The 26681-nt window shown below is 35.9% G+C and overlaps 1 protein-coding gene across 1 annotated transcript in view; it reads left to right on the forward strand.

The window, feature by feature from the left end:
* The window catches only part of me1 (malic enzyme 1, NADP(+)-dependent, cytosolic), a 105324-nt gene that overhangs the window by 38550 nt on the left and 40093 nt on the right, over positions 1-26681 (forward strand). The window contains exons 2-3 of the mRNA XM_051131396.1: positions 45-178; positions 4501-4650. Of these exons, the coding sequence (XP_050987353.1) occupies positions 45-178; positions 4501-4650 (284 nt within the window). The remainder of the gene's footprint in view (positions 1-44; positions 179-4500; positions 4651-26681) is intronic.

A 26681-nucleotide genomic window follows, 5' to 3' on the forward strand; every position in this document is an offset into this window, starting at 1 on the left:
GGTAATAATTGCTAAAAGTTGACTGTTCTGTGTCCTCTTTGCAGGGGATGGCGTTCTCCCTGGAAGAGCGCTTGCAGCTGGGCATTCATGGCCTGTTGCCTCCCTGCTTCCTTAGCCAAGATGTGCAGGTATTGCGTGTCCTCAGAAACTACGAGCTGAAAAAGGATGACTTGGACAGGTGAGGAAATTGGGTACTGACATGCTGCTGTCAGACAATCCTTCTGCACTATAATTTCTTCGTCTCAAATCTATCTGTTGTTCTCTGTAACTAGATCTTTCAGACCACAGAGATAGTGCTAGGTGTAAGACCTACTGTTGTTGCTGCCATTTGGATGATAAACGTAGATCATTTGTTACAGCAAGAAGGGTTTACTTTTCTTATCTTTTTTTTGCACAGCAAAGGGACATCAAGAGTTGAATACCCCTGCTGGTTGATGGGATATAAAATGCATCATCAAAGTATCATCTAAACAACATCAATAGATTTTCAGCTATCTTGTCAGTTAGCATTTTCCCAGAATTCATTAGCCCCTGCTGTTACGACACTCCCAAAGCAGCAGGAGATCTGTTCCTATGTTTTAAAGGCCTGGCTTTTCTGGAAATTATGTTTCTGTCATATCTCAAGGCTACTAGTCACATAAAAGTCTTTGTTTTTTTCCTTGCAGACAGTAGAGCAATTTATTTCTGGACGGGTCGCTTTCTGTCGAATGACCCTGACCTCGGCACGCATATTACTGACTGCTAGAGCAATGAGGGATTCTTTCCCAGACTATCAGAGCTATTTTGATGTTCTGCTGATTGAATTTTGTAAAGGGATGAGAAGCATGCCAACATTTTTAACAAAAATATTTAAAGGGTATTTCTGTCAAAGATGGAAAAAAGAGAGTACTAGCATTTGTTGGCTTGGATTAGGGAGACAAGTAGTTTTGACAGTTTATTGACTGAGTACAGCAGGCCTTTGAAAACAGTCTCTGCCATAAGCAGTGATCAATGGACTGAGAAGCAATAATGAGTAGACATTTCACGACCAAGCTAATTCATCACATAATACACAGCTTCTCATTCTGATCATTTGTTTGATTAATATCAAGCGGTGAGGACTGCAGGAAGCCTTTATCTATGCATAAATAATCTTTCTCTCAAGGCATTTGAATAACTTAGCAAATAGAAGCTCCTTGTGCAGTGTTGTTGTGTGGTTTGAGATCTGCTTTGATTATCACACATTGGGCTTTCATTCACTGTAATTGGTTTCTTTATATAAAGATTGGACTCGATCATAAATAGGGGATTTGATTGTTGGTGCTTGTTATTTAAATACACAAATATGGACAGAGTTAATGGAATGTTGTGACTTGTACGGAATGTAGTTTGACATTCATTTCATCTTGTTTTTTTGTATTGGAATGTGTAAATATTGTAAATGTGTGGTTAACATAGATAGTTGAGAATAGACTGGGCATACAACTTGTGTTGTGTGTGTATGTGTATTTTCATGTGTGAGTGTGTGCGATCTGTTAACATACGCGGAACAATCAACAAGCCGTCACCATGATGCTTTCATATTACTCTGAGAGAATGAGTCAGCCCAAGTCAACCGCTGCCGATGATTTCATGTCAAAAGAACAAGAAACAGCTTTCTTGGTTATATCATTTTTAGTTTTGTAATATATTTGAATAGGTTTTACACTCACTTAAAGGAATAGTTCACTCAAAAATGAAAATTTTCTCATTAATTACTCACCCTCATGTCGTTCCCAAACCGTAAGACCTTCTTTCATCTTTGGAACACAAATTAAGATATTTTTGATTTTTGACCCTGAACATGCATCAAAGACTGCTTGGAAGAGTGCTTACTTAAAGTCCTTACTATCTTTCTGGGCCTTGAATGTGGTACTTGCTGTCTGTACAAGATTAGAAAGCTCTTGGGTTTCATCAAAAAATATCTTAATTTGTGTCGTAAAGACGATTGAAGGTCTTACGGGTTTGGAACGACATGAGGGTGAGTAATAAATGACAGAATTTTCATTTTTGGATGAACTATCCCTTTAAAGCATTATCCTATTGTGATATTTAACAAGTAATTGCAGTATCCAGCAGCCTTAGGCATCAGGAAAAACATTTAAGTTTAAAAGCTTGGTTGAAAAATTTTTTGTAAGAAAGCGAAACGCATTAGGAAAGAAGCTGTCTGTCTGATTTAAGCGTATACAGGAATAATGTTCCTTTAATTTCAGAATTATCACGCTTGTTAACATAATCTAAGCACCTCATTTTGAAGTACTGCCTTCCCCTTTACAATGCGACCGCATATAGTAGGAACAGTATAAACTCTGTGAAAGCCATTACTTCCAACGGTTTATTGGGAATACATACAGCTTTACAACAGCAGTTGGCTTTGCCAAAATAGAAGACAGCCAATCCAGCCAGATTCTAGCCTAGCCAGGTCTCGAGAATGACGTTTAGTTGACTCTCCTGAGACGCAGTTAGGTAACAAGGTGGCAAAATATCACTCACACATTTTGCCCTCACAAATGCTGTCAGAGCGCAGCGATCTAAGTTCATGACTGTTGCGACAGAGCTGACACTCACCTAGAATTTGATTTCTTCTCATCCCACCTTTGTTATTTTACAGTCCTGGTAAACATATAACTGTTTCCTCCTGACTCAGGAAGGTGGGCACGCTATTCCCAAGCCAAACAAGAGAGATATTATGCTTTTGCCTTGACGGAAAGCTTGCTCGTACTGATGGGGAATGTGACGTGGGCTTGTTAATTTGGGTCAGATGTAGAACTTGAACATATTTCTCTTAAACGTATTTCTATAACAAGGAACTTGTGTTTAAGATCTCCAGGGGCATTTTTGTTCTCGGTGTGTATTTTTCCTAGCTTTTTGACATAAGCAAGGAAAATCCCTAATTATTCCTGAGCTTTGTTTAGAAGAAGCAGTCAAGACTTTTTAATGTGACAGTATGGTAATCTCTGTTCTACAGTTGTTGGTATTTTCATGTAATTTCTTTTCTAATATGTGTCCCTCTGCCTACAATGTAAACCTAATATATGAGCTGGGGGGTGAAAACTTTTGGAATTTAAAGATCAGGGTAAATTTAACTTATTTTGTCTTCTGGGAAACATGTAATTATCTTCTGTAGCCTCTGAAGGCTACTAATACTAAATGATAAAACTATGATATTTATGTAAAATAAGAAAAATGTACGAATATCCATTCTGTTCAAAAGTTTTCACCCCTGGCTCTTAATGCATATTTTTTTCTTCCTTTTGGAACATCAGTGAGCGTTCAAACCTTCAATAATAGTAGTAATAGTAATAGCTGCATATGAGTCCCTCAGTTGTCCTCAGTGTGAAAAGAAGGATCTCAAAATCATACAGTCATTAATGGAAAGGGTTTAAATACGCAAAAAAATGCTGGAAAACCAAAGAATTTGTGGGACATGAAGGATTTTTCTGAAGAACAGCAGGCAGTTTAACTGTTCAGGACAAACAAGGGACTCATGAACACCTATCACTAAACAAAAAAACACAGTTGTGGATCATTCAGGTAACAACACAGTATTAATAATCAAGGGGATTTAAGCCTTTGAACAGAGTAATTTTTATAAATAAACTATTTTTTTTTTTATGTGAAATATCTTATTCAGGTCAGAACTAAATAAGCAATATCATGAATTTTGTACGATCCCTCTTATTTTGGTAAAATAAGACTTTTGACATCAACTGTGTGTGTGTGTATATATAATAAATAGACAGTATTACATCATATCATAGTTGATAATTAATTAATTGATATTTGTTGAGTGGACTACAGTAAATCCACCATGCAAAACAAAATTAAAGGCAAAAGACAGTGTATTGATTCTGTTCATCCAATTAGAGTAATTTCTTTAGCATTTAATGCATTATTCTCTTTCATTTTGTTTCATCTATTTGCTCCTCAGTCCTCATGTTTTTTGTTTCTTTTTTCATACCTTCCCACTCTCCTGTGGATGTGGGCAGGATTTGTTACTTTTTTAAGCTGGTGTCACACTAGCTGAATCGAAACGACTCAAAAACGGCTAGGAGGTGTCACACTTTACTGACTGTTGGTCAAATCTTGTTCTTCTCTACCATAGTCACATATTAAGAATTAAAGAGGGCTGACTAAACCAATGCTGTCCTCTGATTCCCTGTCACATACCATATTCAGAAGCTCCATTTTGGCAGAAAACTTTAAGGTTAAATTGACCAGTTTACTCAACAGTCTATGCAGACATAAGTCTGTAACATCAGCTTTAAATGGTTGGGTAGGTGCTTTAGGTAATCCTTCCTTTAAATGTGGAGCAAATATAATCCCAAGATGTCCTGAAAACCATGCAGCTACTCTCCGTACCTTGTATCTGTCCTGCTTTCTAGCTTTAGTTGCTTTTTCCTTTAGCATTTGCTGAACTTTGTTATAAAATATCCTTTAATACATGTTGACATATTTACAGTATTTTCTACTTTCTTGCAGATACGTCTTTCTGATGAGCCTTCAAGACCGTAATGAGAAGCTGTTTTACCGGGTCTTGACCTCAGATGTAGAGAGATTCATGCCCATTGTGTACACACCTACGGTCGGTCTAGCGTGCCAGCAGTACGGTCTTACCTTCAGGAGACCTCGGTAAGAGACTGCTGAACGTTATTTAATTTGTTGTTATAGTTAAGTTCTTTCTCCTTCAACACGTTCCTTTAGCAAACACATCCATCCGACTGACAGCTTTTCTTTCAGCTCCTGGCATTGTCGCTCTGCTTTTTGAATTGTTCTACAAATCGTCGAATATCTCGCCTGCAGGCAAATGAAACTGAGCGCTTCTGGAAAGTTGAAACATCTGTCTGGAGAGTTGAATATACATCCTGTCATAACAGAAATCTATTGTATGGTGGAATTTGGAGGCTGTGCTGTCAGATTTTTTTAACTTCTTGAAGTATATGCCAGTATAAATAAGTATAACCTTTAGTTCATTGATGAGCTTGGCATATGTTGTGAGATTGTTATCATTTTCTGCTTCCTGTGCTTCTTTAGCTTGTGAAGAACAAGCCATTATCACAAATTTTATCTATCAAACTATGCCTCTTTTTTTCCTTAGCACTCTATTTTGTGGAGTGAGTTCGGTCTGGACGTGATCAAAAATAAGAATGCATTTCAAGTCTTTTCATTGTTTCAGTGATTCATTTTGAGGGATTTCCTAGGATCCTCAAATGAGGGGAAATTTTGGAGCATTCCACACCCCTCAATGTTACACAGAGCCTTCCACAATCTCCCTAAATGCAAAGTATTTGGAAAGAATGCCTAGCAGACTCATTACTTCTGATTTTATGATATAGGAGAGTGGTTCCTAACTGGAGGATTGAAACCCAAAAATATGCTCCAGGTCTGTTCTGATAGGATGGAAGAACAGCAGAGGGAAAGCTATGCTAAAATGCAACTAACCATATAATTGTGCATCATTAGGATGGCAAGATAAAAAGAAGGAGTAAAATGAGGGAGAAAAGCTTTCCATATCTTTTGTTGAGGACTGTGTGTCTAGTCAAATTACTGTATTTTTGGTGCAAGTTCATCTGTTGCTTGATAATATCACTAATATTACTTGAATTTTTGAACCTGTGTTTTTTTTCACGTTAAAAAGATGAACATTCCAAAATGTCATCATTTACTCACACTTGTCGTTCCAAATCTTTATTACTTTTTCTGTGAACGTGTGAAATTTAATATTTCAAATATACAGTTGAGGTCAAAAGTTTAAATACACCTTGCAGAATCTGGAAAAAGTTAATTATTTTACTAAAATAAGAGAAATCATACAAAATGCATGTTGTTTTTTATTTAGTACTGACCTGAATAAGATATTTCACATAAAATACGTTTACGTGTAGTCCACAAGAGAAAATAATAGTTGAATTTAGAAAAATGACCCCATTCAAAAGTTTACATAGGCTTGATTCTTAATACTGTGTGTGTTTTTTTTTTTTTTTTTTTTTCTAGTCTAGTGATAGTTGTTCATGAATTCCTTGTTTGTTTTGCTGTTCTTCAGAAAAATCTTTCAGGTCCCACAAATTCTTTGGTTTTTCAGCATTTTTGTGTATTTGAATCCTTTCCAAAAATGTCTGTATGATTTTAAGATCCATCTTTTCACACTGAGGACAACTGAGGGACTCATATTGATGCTCCAGAAGATACTTACATGTTTCCCAGAAGACAAAATAAGTTAAATTCACCCCAATCTTCAAATTCAAAAGGTTTTCACCCCCTAGCTCGCTCTTAATGCATTGTATTTCCTTCTAAAGCATCTGTGAGCGTTTAAACCTTCTGTAATAGTTGCACAGGAGTCCCTCCATTGTCCTCAGTGTGAAAAGATGGATCTCAAAATCATACAGTCATTGTTGGAAAGGGTTCAAATACACAAAAATGCTGAAAAACCAAAGAATTTGTGGGACCTGAATGATTTTTCTGAAGAACAGCAAAATAAACAATTTTGAACAGGGTCATTTTTATAGTTTCAACTATTATATTCTCTTGTGGACTGTATGTGAAATATCTTATTCAGGTTAAAATAAAACAACATGCATTTTGTATGATCTCTCTTGTTTTGGTAAAATAATTAACATTTTTGCAGATTCTGCAAGGTGTATGTAAACTTTTGACCTCTACTGTAACACTTTGGCTTTCTTTGTGTGGAAAATAAAGAAGTCAAAAATATCTTTTGTTTTCCACAAAGAAAGTAAGTTGTACAGGTTTGGAATGACATGCATTAGTAAATGATGACAGAAGTTGCTCTTTTAAAGATGACAGATGACAAATGATTACAGAAGTTTGCACTAATTTTAAAAGGATAATGTAGTTTCCAAACCTTTAAGACCTTTGTTCATCTTTGAAACACAAATTAAGAAATTTTTGATGAAACCCGAGAGCTTTCTGACACTGCATGGACAGCAACTGAAAAGAAAAGATAGTAGAAAGATAGTAAGGACGTTGTTAAAACAGTCCATGTGACATTAGTGATTCATCTGTAAAGGTATGAAACTACAAGAATACTTTTTGTGTGCAAAGAAAACAAAAATAACAACTTTATTGAAGAATTTCTTCTCTTCTGTGTTAGCCTTCGCCACGTGTACAGGAGAGTGCCACAACACGTGTGTGGTGCTGCTGACGAAGACTGTCACAGAAGAGAAGAAACTGCTGAATAAAGTTATTTTTGTTTTCTTTGTGCACAAAAACTATTCTTGTAGCTTCATAAAATTATGGTTCAACCACTGATGTTACATGGACTGTTTTAACAATGTCCTTACTACCTTTCTAAATTTTGAATGTAGATGCATTGCTGTCTGTGCAGTGTCAGAAAGCTCTCGGACTTCATCAAAAATATCTTAATTTGTGGTCCGAAGATAAACGAAAGTCTTATGGGTTTAGACCAGCATGAGGGTGAGTAATTAATGACAGTATTTTCATTTTTGTGTAAACTATCCCTTTAAAGCTCACACTGACTAGAGGACAAAAACAAGTGATTTGATTCTTCTCTTTGGAGCAAATTTTTTATTTGTAAGTACACTCACACAAATGTCCACACACAGACTCCCTCCCTCTAAAACGTGTCATACAGACCACCAGGATGGAGCAACAATCTCAGATTAGAGTGCTAATCACAACAATATGAAATGCACAGCGTGAGATGCTGCTGGGTATTATTGTCTTGAATCTCACACACAGACGAAACACTGTAGCAGTGTGTTCCAGTTATATTAAAGGAACACTCCACTTTTTTTGAAAATAGGCTCATTTTCCAACTCCCCTGGAGTTAAACAGTTAAGTTTTACCATTTTCGAATCCATTCAGCTGATCTCCGGGTCTGGGGGTAGCACTTTTAGCATAGCTTAGCGTAGATCATTGAATCTGATTATACCGTTAGCATCTCGCTCAAAAATGACCAAAGAGTTTCGATATTTTTCCTATTTAAAACTTGACTCTTCTGTGGTTACATCGCGTACTAAATCCAGTGGAAAATGAAAAGTTTCGATTTTCTAGGCTAGGAACTATACTCTGCTTCCGGCATAATAATCAAGGAATTTTGTGGTGCAATGATATTACGCAGCGCCTGAAAATAGTCTCCCTGTGCAAGCAGGTGGTCATGTTGGTTATGTTGATGGAAGTTAGCCTGTTTTCAGGCACTGCATAATATCATTGTGCCTGCTGTACCCATGGTATGGCAGCAAAATTCCTTGATTATTACGTTGGTATGACAGTATAGTTCCTAGCCATATCGACCTAAAAAAAATCGCAACTTTTCATTTTCCGTCAGTCTTAGTAGACGATATAACCACAGAAGAGTCAAGTTTTAAATAGGAAAAATATCAAAACTCTTTAGTCATTTTTGAGCAAGATGCTGACAGTATAATCAGATTCAATGATCTATGCTAAGCTATGCTAAAAGTGCTACCGCCAGACCCGGAGATCGGCTGAATGAATTTAAAAAAGGGTAAAACTCAACTGTTTAACTCTAGCGGAGTTGGAAAATTAGCCTATTTTCAAAAAAAGTGGAGTGTTCCTTTAGGTGCTCAGCCTCTGCATAATAAACCAGTTTCTTATCACTCAGCATCAGCAGACTAACCAAAACCATCCTGAAATTGACCATGTCAACTTTCCTGTGTCCTGCAGGGTTCATATCAGACCTCTGAACCCCACACAGTGGCCCAGTGTGAGGTGACCTTTAGCAGTGACAGTTTAAAGAGATTTTTCTGCTGTCCCTCTTGTCCCACCATTGATCTCCAGACACAAGCAAGCAGACCAGAGACTTTCCAGTTTCTGAGGATGAACTTTCTGGTCCACAATTTTTAAATGAGAAAAGGCTTTTACGTGAAATGTCAGGGGTTTTGTCCGGGAATGTTGACAAATAGGTATGAACCATGAAAACATGCAAATGTGAAAAGGTTTTGTGTTTTGCTAAGTTCATAAAGTCATCTTTTGAAAGAGGCACAGGCACATCATTATAGATTTGGACTTGTTTTGAAAACTCAAGTGGTTTGCTAGTTAATTTTGGGTGAACTCTGAGTCAGAGCAGTTTGCAGCTCAAAGAGCAAAACTGCAGTTGTCTAATTGCTTTGGGTGTAAAACACAGTTTAATTACAGTAGCTTATTGACCTGTTTAGAAAGGAATAAGTGGAGTATGTGTGTGGTCGAATATCTGTCTATTATTATTCCTGAGGTAATGACAGAGATTTCTTATAGAAGTTGTCATTTATGCAGAATATAGGGTGCGCAGGTCTCCTTAAACTTTGTGGCCCCCATAAAGAGATTTAAAATGCACTCTTTCATTTGGCCCACACACACTAAGATAAGATCGATGAGCATCTAGAACTTTAGAAACTCCCTTTTCCTTCATTTACCCCCTGTTTGGATAAAGCAGTTGTACCTTTTTCACAGGAACTGTGTTGAGCGGTTCATTATTGGGTTCCAGAAAAACATCAGTTCAAGATTTATTCTTGCATTAAAAATGGGAAAAAAGTTTGGAATTACAGTGTTTTGACAAATAATATGGCAGAACATTTGGGATGAATTCTCCCGCTGATTTTGTGGACGTTGTGAAACAATTTAGAGCTTATGTAGTATAGACTTGGTGGGGTATAAAAATCACATCCAGAGTAAACACACAGTCATAGGTTGTGGAAAGTTTAATTTCTCTCTCTGTTCCATTTGGTATATATATAAACTTCTTAATGTAAAATTTTATTGTCACACATTGTGCTTACTGAACACTTTGGCATTATCTTCAGTCACTATATGCCTTGCAGTTATATATGAAGTTAGGCCTTTTTGATCCAGCTGCACTGGTACATTGAAATTAAAGATAGATATGTATTACTTCTGACTTTTGTGACCTTTGCGATTTTGAAGCCACGGGGTTGTATAGCTGATTTTGTTTCAAATCTGTGCAATATTCATTGTTACCCAATTCCAGGGCAATGTTTCTCTGTAACAAATCATTGAAATTGCCCCTTGAAATTGGTTGTTGAGATTCCTTTCCTTCTTGTAAAATTGTGGAACCTTGCCCTAAAGCGAGAGAGGCTGGTGAAAGAAATAAGGTGTAGCGTTGGCAGTTTTGGTTGATATAGTTGTTCGTGATGGGGAGTTTTTATGGTGTTATTTCCACATGGAAGTATCCAGCAATGGAACACTGTGGTAATAATATTAAATAAGACTGAAAATTAGGGAACATTTTAAGTTGTTAAGTGCTAGTCCAGATGCCAGAGCAATTTTAAAAAACATTTGTGTTAGAGGCCCCCAGCGTCTTCCTGCCCTGTGAATTTGCATGCACTGTGATTTATCTGCTGTAGAGTATGCAAAGCACTGAATATCAGGACTTATTTAAGAAGAACCCATTTCCTAGTGGTAAGAGGTTGAATGGTTTACCATTCTGTGATGGATGTGAATGCCCTCCAGTTACTCAGAAACCTCATTTTCCGACCACAGCGACATGCCGGCACGTTCTGCTTTTCTGCTTTATCCCAAGTAGGAGTCAGAATCATCTTTGTGTAATAGTTTTCTATACAAGATGAGATATTGATCAGAGGGCAAAAAAACTTCTGAGGCTGTTTTGAGCAGCTGAAATAGTACCATTTTGTGGTGTTGACTTTATTGTCCTTTTTTTTTTTTTTTTTTTTTTTTTTGATACCGGTTATTAAAATTGTGCAGCATGTTTGCAATTCCATCTGGTTTTTATACCAGAAATTGAAATTAAAGCTGCAGGACATACTAAATTTAGGCATGATGAATTAATTTTGATTGAAGTTAATAAAAGACTTGTACAGTGGCCTCAAACAGACTTTTTATTAACATTTAAAAAATATGTAAAAATATATAAATATATTAAAAATTTAGTACAATGGTCATCAGAGTTACATGATCCCTAAGAAATCATCCTAATATACTGATTTGGTGTTCAGAAATCGTTTATTATTATATATTTTTTATATTTTCTTAATATTATCAATGTTGATAATATTAATTTTTCAAAACTGATACAAAGTAGTAGACAGTTCAAAAGAGCAGCATAGAAATAGAAATATATTGTAACATTATACTTGTTTTTATCGTCGCTTTTGATCAACCTAATGCTTTCCTGCTGAATAAAAGTGTTAATTTAATAGATACAAAATAGAAAGTTCAAAAGAACAGTATAGAAATAGAGATATTTTGTAAAATTATACTTGCTTTTATTGTTGCTTTTGATCAATCTAATGCATTCCTGTTAAAAGTGTTAATTAAAAAACAAAAAAACCTCATAGTGACCCCAAACATTTGAATGGCAATGTAAGTGTTAATATTTCTTAGGCCATAATACAATTAATTTTAGTAAAATTGTAAAATACACTGTAAAAAAAGAAAATCTGTACAATTCACAATAAAAAACTGGCAGCTGTGGTTGCCAGAATTTTGCCATAAAGAATACAGTAGCAGCAGATTATGTTTTACAAACTTAACTTAAATTTACATTTAAATACCATAATTTCATTAACTGATCTAATGTTAATATACCAACCTATGGAAGTACTGATGAAATGTGAAATGTAATGCGGGGAATTCTGGGAATGTCAATTTACGGTTGTTTACTGTACATTGTACGTTCTTTTTCCACTTCCAAAAACAGTATACTACCGTAAAATTACATGTAATGTCAGATACAGTTTTTTACCGTATGTAGTAGAGGCACTTACCGTTAACCAATTGATGGGTTTTTACTGCAGCATCTTTACAGTCTTTTACCATTAAAATCACGGTCATTTTTTTGTTACAGTGTATGAAGTTGCCTTGTTTAGAGTATAGCTTTCAGTGTGATACCTTATCACTTGAAGATGTATTTGAGCTATACATCCCTTTATAGTCCTAAAAGGATTTCAGGAATCTCCCACTCAAGGGAGCATCAAGGCACCTGACACAGTGTCTCTCACATATTGTACAAATACACTGTTCTGACCTCAAGGTTAACAATGCACATTTACCAGATTTTAGTGTCAGCTATTAGAAAGGGGGCAATAAAATATATCACATAGAGAAAAACAGGTGTTGTACACGCAAACAATGCTGTAATACTTATTTGCATTTTTATATACTCTTAAACCTGTGGTCTTCAGTCTCAGAGGCCAAAAAATTCACAGTCCAGATGTTTTACTTTAGCTTAGCTGTTAGTCCAGATGTGTTAGTCTGGGTCCGTGCCATTTTTTGGCTTTTGGATGTTGTTTTAATTTCCAGTCACCTTGGCAAGAAGCTTGCACTCATTGGTTGGGTGGATTTTAAAAAAACATTGAAAACATCTTCATTTTAAAGTAGTGTAGCAAATTACAAAAACATAAGTCATACATAAAATAAGCAGCCTGTAATAACATCAAATTGAACATCATGCTTTTTTGTTAGAGGTTCTGAGGTCCATGTGCACGAGTGATTAGAATATTTTGATAATGTTACGACAGCATGTTATGACCTGTTTTACAGAGATAAGACATTGTACAATGATTTATGGTTAAGAAATCACATAATGCTTGTAGTCTGTTGTTTTAGGATTATATAGGAATGCATGAGACTTGGATACAGTGTCATCGTGCAATTATTGTGTTGTTTTGATCATTTTTTTCATGGAACAGCTCATGAAAACACAATTCAGTTAGATGAAAATGGTAAATATGAAAGCTTAGTGTTCAGAATTTATGGCTAGAAGATATTAAACGAACATTTCACACCAAAATGAACATTCTGTTGTTAATTTACTCAACCTAATGTTGAAGTACCATTAAAAGTTCATGTCACATAGGAGAAGTAGCATGTCCATTTAGTGAATGAAGTGTGCTTTTACGTTTTATGAATTGGACTGAATGATACGTTTACAAACTGAAATGATCCGGTTCGTGAAAGCAGAAATATCAGTGAATGATAAACTTAAGGACTGAACTTAACAGTCCCAGCTGCACTTGTTGAATAACTTTTAGGGTTCTTTCATAATATAATTGCATGAGAAAAACCCCAGTATATTATTATACATTTCTCCATTTGTGTACAATGGAAGAAGAAAGTCATACAATAATGAATTCATTTTTTGGACAAACTTTAATCTTTTTAAACCTGTTTAGCAGGAAAAAACCCTCGTATATGAGGTTTAGTACTAAGTCAAGCTCCAGACTCCAGTCTGCCTGTACTGTTTCTCTCAAATAAAGTGAAGTAGGGAAGTCAAAGCACAAAATCTTTGGCCTGACCGTAAAGAAATCTTTTAATAGTTTGGGAATGAATTGAAGATGCCAGAGTGTGTTTAATAAGGGCTTGTGAAACACTATGCAGCGTGCTATGATTTTCTCAAGGGGAGGAAAGAACTCTTTTTTTCAGACTCTATTGCTGTGCAGAATGCTATTGCAGCGTTTTATAACTCTGTGTGGTGTCATATTTAAAAAAGGCCCCATCCAATAGGTCACAGCGCTGACGCTTCTACATTTAATTTTAGTGCCTTATTATTTTATCAGCTGCAATAAGTCCAACAACTCCTGTGGGAAACAAAATCTCAGCCTGGAGAGACTTTAAATGTGATTTAGTAAAATAAATAAGCTTGTGGGCAATTCTGTCCTCCTCAAAACTGTGGGAAAGTAACCTTTAGGGACAAAAACTCAGTTCATTAATCTCAACTTGTCATGTTGCTCATTTTCAGTTCAGCAAAACTGTTGATGTTTGGTTCCGGATGCAAATTCAGTAAAAATTATGTGTCACAGGACATTTAAAATTCAGATTATCAATGTGGATAGAGCCCAAAACTGTTTGTAGATGTGAACACCACACGTACAGGTAGGGACTCGTGGCCTTAAACAACCTGTTAAATTTTATGGGACATTATTACAGCATTTATGTTTCCTGTATGTGCACTTAGCCTTGGGGATTTATAACAACTTGGAAAGTTGCACATCAATCCAGTACTTCAAAAAGGATGATGTGCATAAAAAAGCGCAGAATATATTGTATCTCAGGATGTTAATCACATTTAATGAGGACTCAAAAAGCCTGACAGGCATTTTAGCAAAAACGAAATTGCATGACCGTGTCAATTCACCTCTCCATTTGTGCATATAATTTTGTTATGTGGGAGTTTATTATCATTAAAACTTTAGTGTCAGACTTTTTTTTTTTTGCTCACATCTCCATAGTGTCAAAATTTCAGAGAGATGTGAAAGATAAAAAAAGTCATTGACTGCCATTCGATGCTACCAAAGTCCAAACTAAGTGGATAATTTGATGACATATGGCACACTCTTCAGCTGCTTACAGTGTTTTTTAAAGGAGAAGTTCACTTCCAGATTAAAAATTTACAGATAATGTACTCACCCCCTTGTCATCCAAGATGTTTGTTTTTTTTCTTCAGCCGTAAAGAAATTATGTTTTTTTGAGTTAAACATTTCAGGATTTTTTTCCATATAATGGACAGGTATGGTGCCCCGATTATGAACTTTCAAAACGCAGTTTAAATGCGGCTTCAAACAATCCCAAATGCGGTTGTAAACAATCCCAGCCGAGGAAGAAGGGTCTTATCTAGCGAAACGATTGGTTATTTTTTAATTTAAAAAATACAATTTAAATACTTTTTAATCTCAAACGCTCATCTTGTCTTGCTCTTCCTAAACTCTGTGTATTCTGGCTCAAGACAGTTAGGGTATGACGAAAAACTCCAATCGTATTTTCTCCCTCAACTTAAAATAATTATTTCAAAATCATCCTACATCACTGCAGAAGTACTGACCCAAGTGAACATGCAAAGAAGATCAAACACCCATAAAAAAAAAAAGGTAAAACGACATAGGATGATTTTGAAGTTGAGGGAGAACATGAGATGGGAATATTTCGACATATCCTAACTGTCATGAACCGGAAAAAAAACAGTTCAGGCAGAGTGACTAGCGTTTGACATAAAAAGGTATATAAATTGTATTATTTTTATGAAAATCACCAATCGTTTCGCTAGATAAGACCCTTCTTCCTTTACAACCGCGTTTGGGATCGTTTGAAGCTGCATTTAAACTGCGTTTTGGAAGTTCAAAATCGGGGCATCATACCAGGCCATTATATGAAGAAAGTCCTGAAATGTTTTCCTCAAAAAACATAATTTCTTTACGGCTGAAGAAAGAAAGACATGAACATCTTGGATGACAAGGGGTGAGTACATTATCTGTCAATTTTTGCTCTGGAAGTGGACCCCTCCTTTAAGAGGTGTGCTGCTGTACTGTGATTATGGAATCCTTTTTATATGCAGTGCACCTTACCCATGGTATGTTGTCTAAATAGACCTTTTCTTTGAATATTCATTCTCATTAGGCACATAAACACAGCTGTTCAAGATGATTTGGATGCTATGCCAAGGGGAAAATTGGCAGTAATCACACTATAGCAGAGATTCAATGGGCACCATGGGTGCAGCACACCCACAGTCAACAGAAGAGGCTTTGGAATATATTGTTGTTGCATTTGCTTGGATAAAAGCTTTATCTAAATAAATATGTCATAAACAATTCAGGCTGTTTTTACAATTTTCTCTCTGATTATAGGATTTGTCCACTTTGCACCTAACCCAAACTTTTTTACATGCACCTACATGGCCAATAGAGAAGATGCACCACTGAATCTGAGGTAAAATGGGGTGAGGAAAGTTAATTTTTTATACCCCTTAAGGTGAAATCCATGAATGATTCCCATTGTTTGAGGAAGTTTCTTGGGATAGAAATACAAGATAAATGACTTTTCATTGGTCACAGCTTTTACAGAAGATTGGATGTTATACAATACATTTGCTTGGACATCTCACAAGTTTACAGAAACATTGACTAGCCCTGCAGGACTCTGTGTTGATGTGATTGGTGATGACGGTTAAGAATGTTTTGTCGATTGACCTTTTGCATTGAGCTTGATTGACAGGCGGTCTGACCAGTCATGATGCAGAATCTGCATTTTGTTTGACAAACAAATCAGACAGGAGAGTGGATTAACTTCAGTGGACTTAAACTTGAACAATAGTGTGTACTGACATCTTTCTGTAGTCGAAATAAGATACCTTCTGATGTTCGTTCATTTTTATTTTATGCTTTAGCTAGTAAATATGCTACAGCAGTCTGTCATGACACATTAAAGAGCCACAAAGTGGGATTTTTTGTTTGAATTTCTTACAAAAGTACACAATTTGAAAGCTGACACTTCATACAAAAAGTAACCTGTGCTGTCTCGTATGTAATTGTGTGACATTCTTAAGTATTTATCTTTTCTGATATTTTACTTGTTTTAATTTTTTTATTATTAAATTGTATAATATAATATATTCATATTATATTATATTAGTACTATTATATTATATAACATATATTATAAATTATAGAATTTGTACATATTATTTACTAATTAATTAATTAATTAATTTTTTATTTTTGCAGAGAGATTTAGTGTATCAAAGTTTAGATACACTCCCAGTCAAAAGTTTTTGAACAGTAGAATTCATATGATCCATCAGAAATCATTCTAATATGCTGATTTGCTGTTGAAGAAACATATTTTATGATTATGATTATAATTATGATTATCATTATTTAAAACAGTTGAGTACTTTTTTTAGGATTCTTTGATTAATAGAAAGATCCAAAGATCACCATTTATCTGACATAAAAAGTTTATATAATATTTTTTTTTTATTTCTTTATTTTTTTTTATTTTATTTTTTTTGTTTTGGGAACTACATTATAGAAATTAATACTTTTATTTACCAAGGATGCTTTAAATTGATCAAAAGTGATGATAAAGCCATTTATAATGTTACAGAAGATTTCTGTTTCAGATAAATGTTGTTCTTCTGAACTTTCTATTCATCAAAGAAACCTGAAACAATTCTACTCAGCTGTTTTCAACATAATAATAATAATAATAATAATAATAATAATAATAATAATAATAATAATAATAATAAATGTTTTTGAACAGCAAATCAGAATATTCGAATGATTTCTGAAGGATCATTTGACTGGAGTAATGATGCTTTAAAATCACAGGAATAAATTACATCTTAAAATAGATTTAAATAAAAAACCCTATTTTAAATAGTAAAAATATTTCAAAATTCTACTGTTTTTGCTGTACTTTGGATCAAATAAATGCAGGCTTGGTGAGCATAAGAGACTTCTTTAAAAATATTAAAAATCTTACAGTGTAATCATAAGATGCTCTCTTAATCTTAAACTGTTTGGAATAAGATTTATTTTTTTTTTCACTAAATCATCAAAGTCATGCTTATTGTACTACTTGACATGAACCTTGCATTAATCTTCTGTCAAAATGGGGTCCGATGAGACGTGGATCGCATTAACAGTGATTTGTGTACTGTTGTCCCACAAGACACTGTTATATTTTACATGCTTGTAGAAAATGCAGTCCACATTCATCTATAAAAATATACCAAATCTGCACAATCTATAAATCATAGTCACACAGGCAATTTTTAATAACGTTATAACTTTGCTTTTTAATTCATTTCCAAGGCTGTCTGAATTAACTTTCCTTAAAAGAGTCTCTGTGTGGTCAGACACAACTAATACTATTTTCATATGGGATGTTAGTGCAGTTTTGGCCTTTGCTGTAGAGTAGAAGTAATCTTGTGGCACAATGAGCCTGTTACGTTATTTGATGTAGCTTTTTAGGCATGTCAGCTGTTTAATAGCCAACGTTATGCCAAAACGCAACAATTCCTGCAAAGTAATTGATGGAAAAATAGAGCATGGCTATAATTTATCTGTCCTTTTTACTCTGACTGCAGAGAGCTTATTCCATTAGCATTGTGTGTGTGTGTGTGTGTGTGTGTTTCACTGTTATGTAAGCTAGGGTAATTTGACTCTTCTGGCTGTCTGGATGCCGGGTCGGGGAACTGTCTGTGACTCCCACAAATATAGACGGACAGCCCCCTCTGACCCACAGACATTCAAAAGCAGCTGATTTGCACCACATTTCATTGAAGGAGAAAGGCCAGTACCATCTACATGCACTTCAGTCCTTGTGTTTATTTCTTCTCAGATGTAATTTTTAATCTAAAAAGCCCTCAGACATGTGTGGACCTCTCATAATGAGAGCAATGCAGACCTCAGACTGCCACTCAGGGTCTGACGATGATGGTCTGGGATTATAATTCTCTGATTTCAGGAGCTGAAATGGCTTTGCACTTTGCACAGGCTTTAAGGAAAGGGTGGCGGGTTCAGAAAGATGAACGTCTCATGCAAAGCGCTCCTCTTACTGGAAAAGAGGAAAGTTTGGCTGCCGTCGGCAGTTGGGTGGAGAGGAGTCTATTGTTGCTGCTAGTGGGCCGCACAGACCAGAGGGGAGAGGGAGTTGGAAAGAACGGATGGTGTGTTTGTCCAGCTGATTCTTCGTTTTTCATCCGCGTCCCTCCATCTCGTTCCAGCCAAGCACTTTTCCAGCCCTCAGAGCAAACGCACGCCCTTGCACACTCCCACACAGCGCTCTCACAGATTTTGGGCTCTCTGTTTTATTGTTAGTGGATTGTGTCCCCACAGTGACGTTTGAAGCAAGTCAATGTTTACAGAACTTTAATTTTACACTGCCCGCTCTGGGCACACTTCCATTTGCCAGCTAGATAAATATCACAGGCGGTTCATAAAGGTGGAACCTAAATCTGCCTTTCATTTCTAAGACCATGTGCCCACTCCTAAACATAATAATCGTCTGAGATCATGTTTGAGGGATCTTTAGTACTTGCACAATATACCTGCATGTTCTTTGTCTCCTTTCTCCTTTCTCCTCTCCTCTCCTCTCCTCTCCTCTCCTCTCCTCTCCTCTCCTCTCCTCTCCTCTCCTCTCCTCTCCTCTCCTCTCCTCTCCTTTCCTCTCCTCTCCTCTCCTCAAACATTTCTTTCCACTCAGATGAACTTTCTGTCCTATAATTATCTCATGGATCAGGATTAGGAAGTAGTCTGTGTCAAAAAAACAGTAACCACATGCTGAAAGTACTGTATTTTCAGTGTTTTTTGGGGCCACAAATTGGTCATATCCAGCCACATAATTTAAACTCATGTCCCATATCGCTGTCCTTTATGATCACATGTCTCTATAGAGATAAATAGATAAAAAAATAGCTTCAAGCAGCAATTACCGGGGTTTAAGCACTTTAAGGCATTTAGCACATATAAAAAAGACATTACATATTATTTAGCAAGCCTGTAACCACCTAAATCATTGATTTAAAAGATCATCTTTGGCAAATGCAGGTAATTTACCATAGAAATATTTTATTTTAACATTTATGACTGTTATGGTGGCATCTGAGGTCTGATCTCCCTTAAACTTTGCATGCTTGTTTAGAATCACCTGTCACATGTGCTCACCAGGTTTGTGGAGTTTTCATTTAGGTTTTATAGGCTTTTTGGGTATATTTGGACAGGCCCCTTTGGTAAAAGACCCCGTTATAGCGCCCCAAAATTAAAACATTTTGTGGTAATTATTGACCTAGAGAGTCCAGAGAATTGTACTGCAGTATTTCTTCCAGATTGAGTGAAAAACTTTTACGCTATTTCACAAAAGTAGGTTTTTACACATATTCTCAGTCAGGTTTGATTGACAGCAGTGGTTCTAGAGGCAAAGTTGTTCTGAACGAGGAGGTCTATTGTATGATATGAATACTGTGTATGTGTGAAAAACCATACAATTGTTTATGCGCTTAAAAAATGCAATATTCATAAATTTCTCACAGACCTTTAGAGCTATGAGCCAGACAGGTGCACTGAGTTTCAATCCAGTCAACCTCTGTTAACCTTGTTTAATAGGTGCTCAAAGTTCATCGCTCTATGGTAGCCATGTTTTTTGAGATAAGCAAATGTCCTTATAGACTCTTGTGGCACTTTGGACCAAGTCCAAAAGACCAAAAGTCCAAGACCAAGTTGTGTGTTTGGTAAAGATGCCCCTTTCGAACGTTTTGGCATCCGTTTGCGATGGACAGTCACCTTTTTTTTTTTTTCGGATAATTATTGATATTCACTCTCCAGAGAATCTTCTTGCATTGGTTTGTTTCTGATTGGGTGAAAAACCTAGGAAATGTTCGCAAAAGTAGGTTTTTAAAAAAATGCAAAATACCCGAAAATTTTGACGGACACATCTGAGGCTTTAATTTTGTCTGGCGTGAGCCAAGGATTCCAACAGCATAAGCCACTTGAGTCTACAGCAAACAGTTTAGGAGTTATGAGCGATTTCATACTTTTGATCGCTGTAGTGCCCCCATCAGGCTGACTGGGGTGAGCCTTGGTGACATCGATGCAGACATAGACGTAGAAGTCTGTAAGACTTACAGTTTGGTCTGCCCGATCAGTCCTATGTGGAGATTCTGATCCTTGGACTGTCTAACAATTACAATAGGATTTCAGCGCTACGCAGAACCTGATTTTACCAAGTGCAACGTGTTCCTGGATCAACATCTTTGTTGACCCTGGAACAACATTGTGATTAACCAATCAGATTTGAAAAAACAGTTTATAGTTTTTGTGAAGTTTAGGCTTACAATCAGTGTTTGGTGGTTGTAATTCAGTGTCATCTATCATTTCCTCTGATTTTAGGGATTACTCATGGGTAAGTTTAGGTTTAGGTGTAGGGATGTGGTCAAGATTAAAATTTTAGATTAAAATGTTGTTCCAGGGTCAATAAAATATGTTGACCCAGGAACACATCTAACGCAGCAAAATCAGGACTTGCTCAGCACTACACGCTTGACTTATAATTAATGTGTGAATAAATGGATTTTATAAGACTTATCCCAGTGCTGGAGAAATGTCACAGTATGCCTGGATGTTTGTTGCATAAAGTTATATGATGTACTGATTACTCTGATGCGTGAACAATTTATAATTTAAGTAAACTTAGCAATAGGTTAGTTTCAGGATTGACATCAAAGCAGTTAGACCATATTTGAAGGTTTCTTATTTCATGGTGTGTGATTTCTCCTCAGAGTTAGACTGTCAGCGGAATAATTTTGGAAATCTAGCTTGACAAGGTAGCAAGATTCAGTATTGCTGAGTGTGCTGCAGGCAAACACAGATTTGCATAATGAGCACAGAGACATACTGTAGTTGAACAGACACATAAAAATGATGATTTGTACTTGTGATCAAAGAGTATATATGACTCTAAAGAACCTCTTTCCGAACGGTTACCATCCCTTTCCGAACTGTGCTTTTTCTTCAGAAAACACAAAGCCATATGTCAATGCTGCAGATATTGGCAAATGATTGCAATACAGTGAAAATTAGCTTTCAGAGCTGATTGCATTTGGCCTCTTTGTGGGTTTTCCAATGGTCGGCTTTGCTTTAATGTATCATGACCCTTCATTCTCTCCCTCCACTAGTTTATAAATTTCAGATCTTGTATCAGGGCATTTGTCTCTCTCCATGCTGTATTTTTTTCTCAAGTGACTTTTAGAAGAGCAAGTTAATTGTTGCAGAATATAACTGGCACTTACAGAGAACTAAATGAGTGGAATATTAATGTTAAATGGGGAAGTCTGTAATGTGAATCTGATCAGAAAGGAATTCCTCATTTAATTAGCTGGTAGTCTGAAATTTGAACTTTTCATTAAATATGAGTTAAAAGTCAGTAGTAAAATGAACAATAAATCACATTACACATTACATTGGCAGGTATATTAGCTTGCATTATAAATCTCCAAGACTTATAGGATTAGTTCACTTCCAGAATTAAAATTTCCTGATAATTTACTCACCCCGATGTAATCCGCGATGTTCATGTCTTTCTTTTTTTTAGTCGAAAAGAAATTAGTTTTAAGGGAAACATTCCAGGATTTTTCTCCTTATAGTGGACTTCAGTGGAGGCCAATAGGTTGAAGGTCCAAATTGCAGTTTCAATGGAACTTTAAAGAGCTCTACACGATCCCAGCCAAAACATAAAGGTCTTATCTAGTGAAACGGGTCTGTCATTTTCTAAAAAAAGATTAAATTTTATATACTTTTACTGCAATTAGTTCTTCATCTGTGTACTTCGGTTCAAAGAGGTTGGGTAGTGCAAGAACCTCTACCTAATTTTTTTCTCCAACTTCAAAATCGTCCGACATTGTTGTTTTACCTTTCTGGTGAAGGACGTTTGACTTTCTTTGCACGTTCACTATGTAAACACTGCGTCGATACTTTCGCTTACGTCATGTGTGTGTGATTACATAATCCGTGAGGTTAAGCATTTGTGGTTAAAAAGTATATAAACTGATTTGATTTTTTAGAAAATGACTGATCGTTTTAACAGATAAGACCTTTATTTCTCACCTGGCTTCGTGTAGAGTTCTTTGAAACTGCAATTTGGACCTTCAACCCTTTGGGCACCATTGAAGTCCACTATATGGAGAAAAATGTATATAGTGGAATGTTTTCCTCAAAAACCTTAATTTCTTTTCAGCTGAAGAAAGACAGACATGAACATCTTGGATGACATGGGGGTTGAGTAAATTTGTCCGTCAGTTGCTATGCTTATTGATTCTTATCGCAGTTTCGGATTCAACCTGCATGTACAAGTACAGCCATCAATCCAAAAACTTTGAAGTATGTGGTTAGCATTTTGAAAAACAAGCTTTTGCTTGAATTTTAAAAGTTGTACTGCATACAGAACAAAAATTAAACAAAAAAGTAAACAGGTTGTTACTGATAATGGGAAAAATTTCTCATGTAACACCAGGTCTACTTTCTAAAGCATAACAAACACTACCATTATGGGGTTGTGGTTTCCACAAAAATATTAAGCACCATGACAGTTTTTAACATTGATAAGTATAAAAAAAATTTCTTGAGCACCAAATCAGTATATTAAAATGATTTCTGAAGGATCATGTGACACTGACGACTGGAGTAATGGCTTCTGAAAATTTAACTTTGACATTACATGAGTAAATTACATTTTAAAATATATGAAAATAGTTATTTTTAATTACAATCATAAAATGCAGTCTTGGTGAGCATAAGAAACTTTAAAAAAACATTAAAATGTCTTACCAACTGTTAAAGGTTTAATGGTAGTACAGTATGTTTTTTAAAAAGGGCCAAGTTTGTGTCTGGCAGCTTTAAATGACACATTTACTTTCTCATTTTGTTGGGTGCTTTAAAATTCTTTTTACTCTCCTTTAACGTTTGAATGTGAGGAAAATGGTTGACAGTTGTGAGGCCTCCAATGGACACATCCAAGCGAGGCTTACTGGAACACCTATTAATGATAAAATCTGTATTATCCATTTCATTTATTATACTTTTAAGTTTGTTTACTGAAGCTTTAAAGGATATTTTATCATGTTGCTTTGTGATGAATGGCTTTTAAAGAATTCTGGGTCAGAAGAGCATGCATCCTCAATTATGTTTGTGATTCGAGCATGATCCCTGCTCCCAGGCGTGTGCTTTTCGTTTGACCGTGGGTCAGCTGCAGAGGAACAGCTCTTATTCGCCTTTTCCGCTGCACTGGAATTTAGCAACATCTTCTTGATGCCTAAAAGGATGTCTAAACTTTATTCCTGGAGTCATATGATTTATTATATACAGATCTTTAGACTTCCTGTCATTGCCTGAGCTCTTCCTGTCCAAAGATTCGTATCTTTCGTCAAGATTCTTGGACTTGGATCAATTCCACCTGGTGAAGTTTAATTTCAAGATTCTTCCAGATGTAAGAATGATCTGTTTTTTTATGGATTCTGTGAACTCGGGCTGACTGAGAGATTGGGAGTTTTCCATGAAGTCGTGGGTGGAAGGAAGAAAGATCTACAGTAGGTGTATGTCCTGGAGATACCTTTGAGATCAGGATGAAAGATGTCCCAGGAGTCCTGCTCATCCAGTTACGGTCAGTGGATCTCATGAGACCAGAAAATAAGAACTTAAAAGTGAAAAAGAGCAGTCGAGAGAGAGAGAGTTTGAGCGACAGAGAGAGTCTTCGCAAGTCCAAGAACAGAAAAATGTGAAATGTCACTGTTAAGTGCAATTGTTTGTATCTACTTGCAAGTACAAGTCTATGTAAAACAAAACTGAGCAGGCTAAGTCAAGGTGGTTCATCATATTTATTCATTCCATGATTGATAACTGTTCCACATCTTCTACAATCATTAGCAACTCAGAAATACCACTCTCCAAGATCAAATACTGTTAATAGACCACACATAAAACTGAACTGTCAGTGTGCGCAAAAGTGAGCATTTGTTCATCAGTTTTCTAGGCATGGATCGATATAACCTCTACTTAAACATGATCGACAATCATGACCGGTCAACATGAATAACCAACTCAGGTTCATAAAAATACGTGCCTCTAAATACATTTCTGCAACACCATAATTGCGTACCTTACAGCACGTTTCGCGGCAGTTTCAAAGTGAAATGTCCAAAGAGTGGCACTAAAACACGCATTCAATACGTGATTGTGGCACATTTTTATTACATTGGTACAGGCACGTATTGCTGCGTTTTTATTACGCTGCTTGAGGTACGTATTGCAGCTGTTCAGAATTCAAATATCCAGGGAGTGTCGCTAAAGGTTAATGCTCTATTTTGTTGGAAATATACCCTACACCAAACCCAACCCTAAACCAACCTGACAGTGTTAAGAAATGAAAAAGTGATACAAAATTTGTTGATGCAGCTGTGCTATTTTGACTTCCTTATGTGGATTTCAGTTCAGTTCAGTTCAATTTTATTTATATAGCACATTTAACAACAACAGTGGCTGACCAAAGTGCTTAACAATGTCTGGCACTCACACATAAACTAGCCAAATACAGTTATAAAAAGTCACGCTCAAGATTTGAGCTGTTTTGTCATACCGTAGTGTCACGGGGTTTAGACCGGAGCGCTTCATTACTCAAGTGCAAGTGCAAGTGCAAGTGCAGTATCGCGTGAGCTACCAAGCAAACCTAGCAAATTAGAAAACTCATGCATATGAAGCTGTATATGTGACGACAATTTTCAAAACTTTGCAGGATGTTGACATTGTTTTAAAGCCATATTATAATATTCTGCAAGTAATTGTGTGAAAATCAGGCTTTATTAATCAAAACTCTATATCTGTAAATCATACTTTGTGAGAAAAGGAATAAAAGTTGTCTGAGTTTTACTGCCTCTAGTGTTCATTTCAACTGGAAACTGCAGTGATTCGTACATATAGGTATGTATTTTTCAGTTTTGCAGAAATGTATATAGAGGCATCTATTTCCAATATAGCCTATAGCTATGTTTCCATCACTCTTTTAATGCACATTTTGAAGTATCGCATCAGAAACGAGTGAAGTAAATGCCAAATAAAAAGATTTTTGCTCACTTGAGGTGGTTTTTGACTTGTGCAAAAATAGACTTAATGCAAAAAATGGAAGATGGAAATGCATTTGCCGAATAAATTTCTCTATATGCATCAAAAAAGTCATGTGACTTTGTGCTATGCAACGGAAAAATCTGACTAACCAGCTGACCATTCTCATTCTACAGCATGTGAAATATTGTTATAGTCATTCTGAAATGCCCGAGCAAAGTATGTCATCACAGTATTTCTGTAAAATTGCCTCCCAGAACTGTCTTATACGTCTGCGTTCCCAAGTAGCAGGCTTCCACTTCCGAAAGCAATGACCGAATTTATTTAGTTTTGTCTGCTCGCTCTGAGGCACAAGTAATGTATTAGATATGAAAATTACCATATTCAGTGGCTTCTCTTACTTTTCTTAGTGATTTAGTGCCAGTTTATCAGGAAGTGACTATTTTGTTCTCTTTGACTCGTTGGATGGAAACGGTGTTTGTACGCAAATGTTTTATGTGATATTACAATTTTCCGCATAAGTTAAATTCACAACTTTGGATGGAAACCCGGCTTATGTTACGATTAACTGGTAGAAATTTGTCAACTAGTAGAAATTTTGTTTCTGTTTTTGTTTTTGTTTTTTTTCTAAAGTTATATTTTTGGGCTTTTTACACCTTTATTATAAGAGGACAGTGGAGAGCTGATAGGAAAGTACTGGGAGGAGAGAGGGGAACAGGATCAGCAAAGGACCTTGAGACAGGATTCGAACTCGGGTCGCCATGAGCGTAGTTGCACTATATGTCAATGCACTAACCACTAAGGCTATAGGTGCCGACTTCTATGTTTGTTTTGACTATGCGCCCTCTAGTGGCAAAAACTTACATATTGTGCCTTTAAGTGAAAGCAAACAGCTGAGAAAAAACACACCTGTAACAGTATTGGATCCGAGAAGCTCTTAAAGTGACAGCAGTCTAATATTCCTGCTGTCTGTCATTCATGTTAATCAAACTTCAAAAGAGAGAAAATATCTCACTGCTCTTAACTATATCACGTATGTAACTTTAATAAAAAGAAATATATATTTAATTTACATAGTGAAGAATATGCAGTGTTTTTACACTATACACTATACATTAATTACTCTATAAAATGTACATAGTGTTTCTTATTTATTTGTTCTATTGTAGTTTTTTTTGCCTTTTGCTTTTAATTTGTTTCTTATTTTTGTTAATAACTGACTGTTTATTTGTCAAATTTCAGTTTGAGGTTTTTTTTTTTTTTTAGGCTAATATTTGTTTTTTTGTAATATTGACACTGGTAACAATAATTATGAAATTTCCATGG

This window comes from Labeo rohita, chromosome 16 (genome assembly GCF_022985175.1).
Source record: "Labeo rohita strain BAU-BD-2019 chromosome 16, IGBB_LRoh.1.0, whole genome shotgun sequence".
NCBI lineage: Eukaryota > Metazoa > Chordata > Actinopteri > Cypriniformes > Cyprinidae > Labeo > Labeo rohita.